Consider the following 11,728-nt stretch of genomic DNA (forward strand, 5'->3'; position numbering starts at 1 on the left):
ATACTAACTGATAGTGAGTGATGTGGGCAATGCGCAGCAGCATATTCTGTAACAGCTGTCTGTTGTTTGAAACTATACATGTTTAGACTAGGCTAGTATATAAACGTTTCATACATTGCATGTACATGATTGAATATATGACAGATCTTAAGTTAAAATATGTTCTTTTAACCAATAAATCATTATCAACAAATAATTTGTTTCGTTTCTTGTCAGTGTACTACATATAAGCTTCAGACTGAATTTTTAAGGTTCCCATTAATTCACTGTTCATGGATCTTTGGTGGGTTTACGCCATTGACTGCTTTTAAACTCCTTTTTGCATGGTGGGTTTCCTCGGCGCTGGATATATATTGCCGTATACCATTAGAAGGGCACACACAAGTATTTATTGTTTCCTTTTGCGGGTGGAAATATATGTGTCACTTGTAAAAATGTGCCCGTTACTTGCGAACTGCTGGTGGTATATTCTGAGCTCTCCAATTGCCCCCACCCGTGTAAAAGACCTTTAGGTGAGTAGAGACCTCCGTGGCTCAGTTGGTTAGCGCGCTAGCACAGGGTAATGACCCAGGAGTCTCTCACCAATACGGTCGCTGTGAGTTCAAGTCCAGCTCATACTGGCTTCGTCTCCGGCCGTACGTGGGAAGGTCTGCCAGCAACCTGCGGATGGTCGTGGGTTTCCTCCGGGCTGTGCCCGGTTTCCACCCACCATAATGCTGGCCGCCGTCGTATAAGTGAAATGTTCTTGAGTACGTCGTAAAACACCAATCAAATAAATAAATTTAGGTGAGTATGACTTCAGCACCAATCTTCAGTACGAAGATGCATTTATAAGTACGTAATATAGGATGCGGAATGGTTGCAGGTAGTCACATGCAAGAAGGGCCACTTTTATTCTGAAAGCTTCGTATATCTTTTTCATTAAATCATACCTTACAGTGTTTTAAGGTCATTTCCGAAAATGGGTAGGCCACAAGAAGTTGCATGGTTTATGTTTTGTCACTGTGCCCCCTTAGCATGAAGGCCTGCATGAACAAGTTTGAGCCATATGAATCGGGATCCTTAATTCTGCGATTTGTCACCATTCTAAACACTGAATCTGACGAGGTAGCAATTCCCATCAACAAACAACAGCTGATGAAATGCAGCAGTACGTACATGGGTATTTTGAAAACGGGATATTTCTAGTTCTGCATTCAGTGTTAATTCAATCCTACCTTCCGACAAAATTTTCAAGGTGTCATTGTTTCTGGATCATTTGTAGCTGTATAGGATCGACGGTGTTTTAACCCCGTATTTGGTTGTTTTCATGAAGTTGTTTGGAAATCAATCATGCAACGTAGGGCATATAAATATAAAGTTTGAATGGTATGCTTTGTGAGTAGATCGAAATATGGGCGCCGAATGTGGGGATTTCCATGGATTTTCATGCAATATAGGCCTAAGTCGGGGGTTTTCTGCTGCCGACTTTTGAACTGAGGGAGATGAAATACTGATGAGTAGTCCACGTTAACTTCTAATGATGTGAATGAAACACTGACAAGGTCGCCATTAACAAGTATGGATCTGTGAGGTGCATGCGGTAGTGCACTAAGGTGAAACTCAAACTGGATATTTTCAGAAAATGGCAATGTTATTGATCCCGGTTCTGGTTTCGAAGAGATAGGGCCTACATACGTGTACTGAAACACCAAAATTCAGCAACATTAGGCCTATAGGCCTACAACAGTGACCAAAAGGCAAAGGTGTGTGTCACGGATGCCACATATGATAATGTGTATAAAAAATGCATTCGTAGCAGCGTGTAATCATTATACAGCAAACAGGCCAATAAAAGTCGGTCTCGCGCAGTGTTCGTCGCAGTCGCTTGTTTTTGAAAAGAAAAAAGCCATTAACTATTGTTAATTCCTTGCCAATTTCACACGGAAGATGGCTTACGGCACCGTCCTCTACTTAGTGCAAAATTTTGTTCTGTTTTAGTTTTGATAGATTAGGCCTATGTAACTTTATTAGAATTAGGGAATTAGTCTATACGCTCTATTGTTAACATCACCCTTAGCCCTTTAACATCAGTAAGCTTAGTTTTCAACAGTCATGTGTTAATGCTGCCGTACTGTCGTGCATATGCTTTTTCTGTACTAATACTTCGCACGTATATGTTTATTAACCAATATTCACCAGGTCTTATTCATCTTAAAAGCAAGAAGGATGTTCAAAAGATTTTGCATCAATAATGTTATATTCGCCACACAAAAGCGGTCGCTGTGTACCTGTGACACACCTTTGTGACTTTCTCCCAACCGTGTCTATACAGGCCTAGACCGAGAGGTTAAAAGAACCACAAGTATTGGCCTATAGTATATTTATAGTTTATTTGTTCTACCATGCTATAACATCTACTGGCTTCAGTCATATACTCCTCAAACCCCTGCACATAGGCCCACTTCATCATCAGTTGCATTAATACTTTTCCACAATAGCATTCATGAACGCCACCTGACTGTGAGTGAGAGCGACTTGCTAGGCGTATTTCGCTTGACTGATTCAAGTTTCTCATTCGTGAGGGTATTGACACTGAACCTACAGTGTGCCAACATTTTATGCACCTTCATGCATTCTGTCATTTGTTTTCAGTGTTGTTCAGATGTAAAATCTTGCAAGTTGAGCCACGTCAACAGTGACAAACTGTCAGAGTTGTCTCCCCTTCACTACTTGTGATAAATCCAACATGGGAGTCGACGCGCCGCTTTTCATTTTTGCCCTCCTCGATGGGGCTGCCCTCCTCTTTGTGGTGGTGTATTTTGTATCCTTTTAGTTATTGTTATATTTAATTCCGAATGTGTGTTCTTCGAAGGGTTTTGGTTACTAGAAATAACTGTATTTTTCAGACGCAGTGGTTTGAACTTCCTGCATTTAGAACAACAACAACCCCGTAACTTTCCCGTTTGCGACTGACAGTTAATCTCGGCATTGATTGGGAGTGGATTTTCTTGTACCAGAGAGATTAATGGTGTTAGAACAGCCAACCATCCTCATGGCGGCTATCGAACTGTTAAAGATAAAGATGGCCTTGAGCAGTTACGCACATATCCTGCTTCATCTTGGAGTATTGGGGAGATATCTTCTGTCTATTCTATCCCCTAATGTGACGTAGGTGATGTGGGCCAGTGTAGACAGAAGAGAACAGTGTTTTGTCCAGATAAATCACTAATCTACATGCTGACGTTTTGCTGGATTCTGTTCACATTGTGGATGTTTTCGACAAACCACTGGTTGCGTGAGATTTGCTAGTTGTCTACAACTATGGAAGAAATGGATTATTTCTAAAGTCGATAAAACTTTGTTTGTGACCTTAGCTTTTGTATACACCACATATGTAGTACTATGGCTGAGCCTGAAACATCCATATGAGAGCCTGTCATAGAATTCAGTAATTCAAAATTCAATTCCATAGCCAGTTGTTGCCCTTACTACTGCATGCATTATCATGAGCTGTGTAATAAATTGAATTAAAATTCGTAAATTTGGCTGTTTTTTTTTTTTTGTCATAGGGGAAAACTATGTTGAAAGTTGAGGTCACAGAGTTCAGACTAGCTCTTGTACACGAGAGCCCCGAAACAGTATGATGAATGAAAGCAAATGACGAATGACTATATATAAATGAATGCTTCCTTACAATAAGAAAATGAATGACAATGTCAATCCATATTCCTAGAGTAGCATTGGTTCCTAGATTGTGGTGTGGTGTGGAATGACAGGTGATATCAGTTTCATTCCATCTGAATCGCTGGGATTCATTTTCTTATTCTGAGGGGGCATTTATAATATGAATACTGTGTTGTCATTCGTCATTTGCTTCACAAAGGTGACTTCATCAGGTGCCTGTTATACAGTCATCTTGGGGGACTGAAGTGTTGGGGTTGTTTTTGTGGAAGTATTCCCTTGTTGGTTCCTTAACTATATCCTAGATTATAACGCTGTCTGATCTGGAGTGTGATTATATTAATGCAACCTCCTGCTGTGACAAACTTAATAAGGTATGCATCATGCTGGTTTGCTCTTAAATGTAAATTATTGGCTTTTAATATAAAACAATCCTAGCTGTTACCTGTATGTCTAAATCTGTCAATTTGTACATTCTAACAGTCAATATATTTTCTTTGTGTGACTAAACACTGCTATTTCCACACCATCAATGCATACAGTACAGAAAAATTGAGATATATTTTACTGTACAGTTAAATATAGCAGTCGTCCTGTTTTCAACAGTGCATATGTGTACATATAAGACAAAATTTGTTGCTTGTAATTATAAATCAACATTATGCTATTTATATATTCGGCTTTTTTATTGTACAACTTAGTTTCTTTTTCTAATTTCAGTGGATTTTTCCAGAACTTCTGGCAAATTGTGCAGTCACATTTCTTTTGCTGGTCACAGGCCATTGGCTGATATTTCTTCTCAACTCACCACAAACAGCTTGGGTTGTCTACAAGTAAGCCTCTCAGTGATATGAAGTTTACATTAAAGGATAACGAAAAGGAACTCTAAAACAAAGATTATGTTTCTATGGCAAATGAAGAAAGTTATGCCCCAGAATTTTTGTTAAAAAATTTCATTTTTATGGATATTTTTATACCTGTTAATTTCCCCTCTGTATTATGCATGTTTTCTGTCAACGGTCAGATTTTGTCGGAAATGATGTTATTGTTGATCTTGATCGGAGCCTTGAACCACCCCGAAGTGCCCCAAGCCCGGTGAACCGTTTCTCTACATTGTGGACATGGTGACATGTTCACAGATACTACATGGCTTCTTCGGGCCAGCTAGCACCTCCCCTTCGTCCCTACATATGCCCCAATTCGATCTGTTTCTCACGCCCCTGCCCCATTCGGTCTGTCCTCAACGGAGTTCTTTTTAAACAGGGATCATCGTTGACGTCACTGCTGCAAGCTACTTAATTTCTAGACTGACTGCGGGGGCCTTAAAAAAACTGTACTTTGAAGCCATTTTACCCCCAAAGCAAAGGCTGAAAAATTTGTTTGTACTGTTATATGTTATTACACACCATAATCTGCATATTAAGAAATAAAACCAAAGCGTTTCATGTATCCTTTAAGAACAAAGTTGGAGCTAAGCACCGTCATTGATATAAAGTGTACATTAAGAAAAAAGTTGTATACAGTATATATTAAGAACAAAGTTGTCTGCAGCTAACAAGGTTGTCTACATCTAAGCCCCCTCAACCATACAAAATGTACATTAAGAACAAAGTTGTTTACAGGTAAGCCCCTCAGTGATAGAAAGTGTACTTTTGGAACAAAGTTGTCCACAGCTCAACCCCCTCAGTGATATAAAGTGTACATTGAGAGCAAAGTTGTCTCCAGCTAAGCCCCTCAGTCATATAAACTGTACATTAAGAACAAAGTTGTTTACATATAAGCCCATCAGTGATATAAAGTGTTCATTGATTACACATAATTATTTGATATATTGTAAGTTATGCATAATTTGTTAAAGTATGACCTATTGATTCAGTTCATTCATGTTGTGTTTTTGGCAGATTTTTCACAAAACCATCTGGTAATATAGGAGTGTTTGATCCAACGGAAATTCACAACCGCAACACCTTGAAAAATCACATGAAGGAATGTATGGCCAAACTGGGCTTCCATCTTATTTTCTTTTTTATATATCTTTACTGGTAAGTGACGATTTCTCGTTTTGCATTTCTGAACTGGAACAAAGTAGCCTATAAAGTTTTCTCCAGCTGCAGCTCTCATAATACTAGGCAGCAACCTGCAGTTGGTCGTGGGTTTTTCCCAGGCTCTGCCAGGTTTCCTCCCACCATAATGCTGGCCGCAGTCGTATAATTGAAATATTCTTACCAGTCAAACACCAATCAAATAAATAAATAAATAGATAATGCTTGTGATTTTAAGTCTCTTTTTTTTTTTTGAAGGATTAGTGTTGAGATTGGTTATTTATTCATAATTACCTACCACTGTATATATTGTTAAATTGAGTGCAAAGCAATTTTCAGAAAAGTACATTAATCTGAGTAACATGGCACATAATGAGTCTGAGTTTATGCATTTTTTCCGCCAACTCTCGGTAATCTCAGCTGAATGACATCACCCAGGTCCAACCTTTAAGAGCTGTCAGAGCTTCACCATTTAGTTCTGTGATGAAAAAAGCCACACAAGTGACAAGAAGCATGTCGAATTTCTGCATGAAATGGGTTGCTGAAGGGAAAACGGAAGGGTTTTATACCCACCACAGCCAATTTTTGCCGGGCTGAGAGGAGTTGGGATAAGAAATCCTGGCGGGCAGCCAAATTTTAATAGCAGGGAGGAAAAGTTAGGCTTTAAATATATATATATATAAACTCTTGTGATGCTGCTTGGTGGGTGTAAAACAAAGTAGCAGTTTATTCGTTGATTGTTTGATCAATCTTCGGTATGCCAGTAAAGTGCTAAAAGTAGATACAACCATGTGATGGCGTCCAATGAATGGCGCTTTGATACACGCCATCCCATTAGCTGTGTCTCTCAGGTGGGCCAATGAGTAAGCTTCTAACAAATTGTGAACACTGTACAACAAGGCAATGTCCGTTTGACAGCTACGGCAATGCTGTCGTTTTCTGACCAGCTACAGAGAACGAATAAAAAACCCAAAAACTATCCAAAACCAATTGCGTTGCTTAACTGTGTTAATCGAGAATTAATGACGGATTGAAATACTGGTTGGTGATTAAAATTACTCATCAAAGGTGCGAAAACAGGTGACATCTCTATGAACACTGCTCAGAGTAGGTGCGAAAGCAATCTTACATTGTGATAATCCAGTCCCCATTGTTTTAATCTCTGATCCACATTACAAGGATTAAAGCCACCATTCTTATACCTGTGTGACATGATTGAGTAACTCTGGCTATAATATAACTAGACAAAAAAAAAACAGTTGTAAGAATTTTTTTTCAGTACTGCCTTGATTAATTGCACAAAAATTAATTCTCCTGAAGAGATTTTTGAAGTAAAGTCACTTGGGGAATAGAATAATATTTATTGTGAAGCTGACAGATGGAAAGAACAGTAAATATTAAATCTGATATACACACGAAATGTAGGCCTACAGTCTAACACAGGATAAAGCTACAGCTTACCAGTCCATATTGCTAGTGCGGTTGGAAATGCCTGGACAAAGATCAAATCCACGTTTGAAAACTTGGAATCTGAAGTCTGACTAGAGGTGTCGGTGACATAAATCGGAACTTGAGCATCGTCCACTATGGGTTCAAATTGATATGGTTGTATATTTGCTCCTGTGTATCTAGAATCCATCTTGAAAATGACATCGTTTTGATTTATTTATTTATTTGATTGCTGTTTTACGCCGTACTCAAGAATATTTCACTTATACGACGGCAGCCAGCATTATGGTGGGAGGAAATCGAGCACAGCCTGGGGGAAACCCACTACCATCCGCAGGTTGCTGGCAGACCTACCCACTTAGGATGAGAGGAAGCCAGCATGAGCTGGACTTGAACTCACAGCGATCGCATTGGTGAGAGACTCCTGGGTCATTACGCTGTGCTAGCGCGCTAACCAACTGAGCCACGGTGGCCTCGACGCAGTTTTGATACAAATTCCAAGGTTATATAGGCCAGCTAGACTTGGGTTGGCCATCTATGACGTCGCCTGGCTGGAGATTGGCTAGGCTAGTAAATCTATTGTTTTTAGTGGATTTAAAGTCATAATAACATTTCTCAGAGGCCCTCCTGGTAACATACTGTTAAACTGGTTATAATCTTCATACATAGGACAAGTAGCTAAATCTGGACACTAAACCGTTAAAGATCCTGGCCAAATGTTTTGAATTTGCCATGTAATTGATTGTAAAAAAACTTTAAACTACTCATTTCCTGAAGAAGAGGAATGTTCAGACAAAATTTGTAACTGTGGTATGTAGAAGGGTACTGTATGATATTGGTCATGTTGTATGAGTAAATCTGTTGACTGTACATGGCTGTTTTAGAGTATTAGAATGTGAACAGTAATTTCTTTTTTTTTTTCCCAAAAGTTTTGTTCTTATCCCACCTGAAGTATTTCCTCCCTAAATTTCCTGTCCCCACCCAATGGAATGATTTTTACGCTGTCAAATCCTAAAGATAGTGACCAAGGCCCAATGGATTATCCCTCCACATTCTCCACAACTCCCTGGGGAGACGTCCTGTTATTTACTGAGGTGCATTATGTTGCCCCCATTAGCTCATCCTCTGATTGTAGGTGTGTGCTCTCAATATTTTATTCCTAAAATGAACATTTGCTTTTTACATACATGCAATTAAACTATTGCATTTTGATGTCCATGTAGATAATAAAAAACTAATTTTCTTCTGCAGCATGATAATAGCTCTGATAAAAGGAGAAGTGGGTTGAATGGTGGAAGATTTCATGCGAAGAAGGAAGAGTAACAGTGCATTCAGCCAGATCCTGACAGAAGGCATTGTGATTATTACAGCGGCATTATTGACTAATCAGACTGTAGGTAACACAAGGGAAGAACATGTTCAGAAGGTTGCAGTTAAACACATATGTAGTCATTGGTAGTTTGCAGTCTCAGGTAGAAGGCCGGTCATAGAATGTGGGATTAAGGAACAGGATTGGCCGTTCCTGGGTATTGCAGAGAAATTTTGAAATAATGAATGGATGTAATGAAAGTATTCAGTGCAGTGAAGTGGTAGGTGACTTTATTGTATGCAGCTTAAATACCAATGGCTATTACACACAGTGTGAGTAGTGATTTGGAATTATCTGCCATCCTGTAATAGACATATTACTCACCTTTCCTTCAAGTTTCTAACATGTCAGCTTTTTTTTAACTGTGAATAGTAAAAAAAAAAAATTCTGACGCTTGCAATACATACAGATATGATTTATTTATTTGATTGGATTTTTATGCAGTACTCAAGAATATTTCGTAATAGCATACAAATATGACGGGACTGTCTTTGGGGATAATACAACAGTGTAGGTGTATCTCCTATTATGTACTGAGTCTGTAGAAGGTGCAGCTGATTGTATAGAGCATTGTGTAAACTGTAAGCTGACAAACATGACTAAGTGTTCCCAATTTATTGACTGAGATTAATAGTTTATTAACAGTGTGAATGTGTTCACACACTTTGCATCAAATTAATGACATATATTTTTTCATCTGTCCAATGACATTTTGTACTACATGTAAGTATATTTTTAGTGTTCATGTATTAGATAGTCCGTCCTTTCCTGTTCCATATGTACCAAAGTATGAAAGACAAATCCACCTGTTGGTCTAATCTCGGTGGAAACGTGTTGATAAAAAGAGGACATTTCAGCTCTCACACTAAAGATGTGTGAAATATGGGCTGGCTCTACTCTTGGTAAGGTTGAGTAACTTGAATGTTGTCCATTTCCCCTTTCTTTTAATACTTCAAATGAAGTTGTTTGAAAATCTGTTTCAATTTTCATTATCTGTGCTCTTTGAAATTTTTATATAAATTTTTATTAATCGTACCTTTCCCATGTAATGTAGAATTTTTGAATTTTCTGGTTAACAATGTTGGGCTGTCTCAGAGAGATTCAAAGCAGTGTGTCTCAAGCCAGTTTATTTTCAAGGATGCTCTGGCTCTAGGTTAGTGCTCTACACCAGCTCACAGCCACAGTGCTATAACAGAATAAATCAAAATGTTACAAATTTTTTTTTTGTCCTCACGAAAACCCAGTGTCGGACTTATAACGGTTGATTCGGCAGGCACTGTATAATGTGTGATATGTATTTGGCATTTCTCATCTACTACGTTCTAGCGACCATAAGACGTTAAACTCAAATCATTCATGTTCTCATTCAAACGTTAAGTTATTGTCGAGAGTGGATGTTAGCTCCCAAGGCATTATTAATTGGTTCATTTACCTGCACACTGATTTGAGTCAGATCTACGTGTCTTTTTGAACGAAGCCATAAAGAATGTGAACTGTAAAGCAATGGTTTATAAAAATGAGAGCAAACGTAACCCACATACTGGTGTATTTTTGTCTGTAGCTTTTGATTTTTCTGTGCTTAATTTGGTCGTAAATAAAGAAGAGGAAATATAAATTCCTACAGGGCAGCAGTCGATACAGCCAGTGAAAATAATAATCTAAGTTTGCTTGGCACATCGAATGGTTTGTGCATTACATTATGTACATATGAAGGTGGTATCTCCAACCTATCTCTGAACAGTTCAACACGCACTGTAACAATTGTAACAAAGACATTTCTAGTTTGTCATGTTTTCCAATAAATTTTTTTTCACCGAAGATTCAGTTTCATTTAGTTTTTTTCTGGAAAGGGCGTGAATGTATTATATAATTAAAGAATGAAAGTGTGCAGTTTGTTATATAGCGGTGAACCTAATTCTGTTGTGTGCAGTTCAGTAAATCAGTTATGGCGTTCCTCAGTGAGCCAGGAATACGGTTCCTCGCCGCTGTACACACAGAGTGCGTGAGTTCAATCCAGTCGTTTGCGCAGTATTGCATTTATTTAAGAGAATCGTCCACTAAAGTAGCGTACTCATACGTTACAGATGGTAAAGTTACTCTGTGACTTCATTCGCAGAGATATGTGGTTATCGGGTCACCGGGGTTTCCTTCAACCATGAAACTGATGGCCATCGCGTAAGTTAAAAATTCTTTAGTGTGGCGTCAAATAACAATCAGTCTGGGATATTATAGTAAGCCTTCCATACAGGCATTAATCAGGGACATCGATGCTCTTGTATGCAATTCTTGCCATCTCTCTTACATGTGTGTGTGTAAGTATATTTATATTTATTTATTTGCTTGTTGTTTTACGCCGTACTCAAGAATATTTCACTTATACGACGTCGGCTAGCATTATGGTGGGAGGAAACCGGGCACAACCCGGGGGAAACCCACGACCATCCGCAGGTTGCTGGCAGACCTTCCCACTTACGGCCGGAGAGGAAGCCAGCATGAGCTGGACTTGAACTCACAGTGACCGCATTGGTGAGAGACTCCTAGGTCATTACGCTGTGCTAGCGCGCTAACCAACTTAGCCACGGAGTAACTATATATATAGGAAGGACGACAAAACTTAACAGCTGCAGTTAGAGGACTGTATGCATGTTTATTTTTGTTTTAGTTTATGTACCCAAGTATATCAGTGCCACTCTGACACACAAGGTGTAGGTTCAAATGCAGCTTTTCACTGAGGTTTTCCGAGATTCTCTTGTCTCAGCCGTTCTTGGAGTAATTGTGGAAGTAAGTGGTCCCTATGTTTAGTATTATCGGTGCGTGGGAAGGTCTGTCAGCAACCTGCGGATGTTCATGGGTTTCCCCAGAGGTCTGCCCGGTTTCCTCCCATCACATTACTGGCCGCCGTGGTATAAGTGAAATAGTCTTGAGTACAGCGTAAAGCACCAGTAAAATAAGTAAATAAATCAAATAAATAGAGTGTTACATGGAGCGCTTTGGAGAGTCCGTGTGAAATATTTTTGAGTACCGGTTTATACGACGTTAACACCAATCAATAAATTATTGAATCGAAAACTGTTTTTTTTTATAAAAACGATTTGGTGCACGTGAAGACAAAAATGGAGATACATACCTTACAGTCAGCCATGTTAACCGATCATGTGCAGGTTGCTGGCAGACGCTACCACGTATGACCAGAGAAGAAACGCCC

The 11,728-nt window shown here is 39.0% G+C and overlaps 1 protein-coding gene across 1 annotated transcript; it reads left to right on the forward strand.

The window, feature by feature from the left end:
- The first annotated feature begins 2,725 nt into the window (after positions 1-2,725).
- LOC135468115 (protein cornichon homolog 4-like) lies at positions 2,726-10,334 on the forward strand. Its single transcript, XM_064746185.1, has 5 exons — positions 2,726-2,803; positions 3,969-4,037; positions 4,384-4,496; positions 5,565-5,705; positions 8,406-10,334. Exons 1-5 carry the CDS (start codon positions 2,729-2,731, stop codon positions 8,440-8,442), a joined length of 435 nt encoding a protein of 144 aa, XP_064602255.1. The 5' UTR covers positions 2,726-2,728; the 3' UTR covers positions 8,443-10,334.
- The last annotated feature ends 1,394 nt before the right edge of the window (positions 10,335-11,728 follow it).

The sequence above is a fragment of the Liolophura sinensis genome, chromosome 6 (assembly GCF_032854445.1).
Source record: "Liolophura sinensis isolate JHLJ2023 chromosome 6, CUHK_Ljap_v2, whole genome shotgun sequence".
Taxonomy (NCBI): Eukaryota; Metazoa; Mollusca; class Polyplacophora; order Chitonida; family Chitonidae; genus Liolophura; species Liolophura sinensis.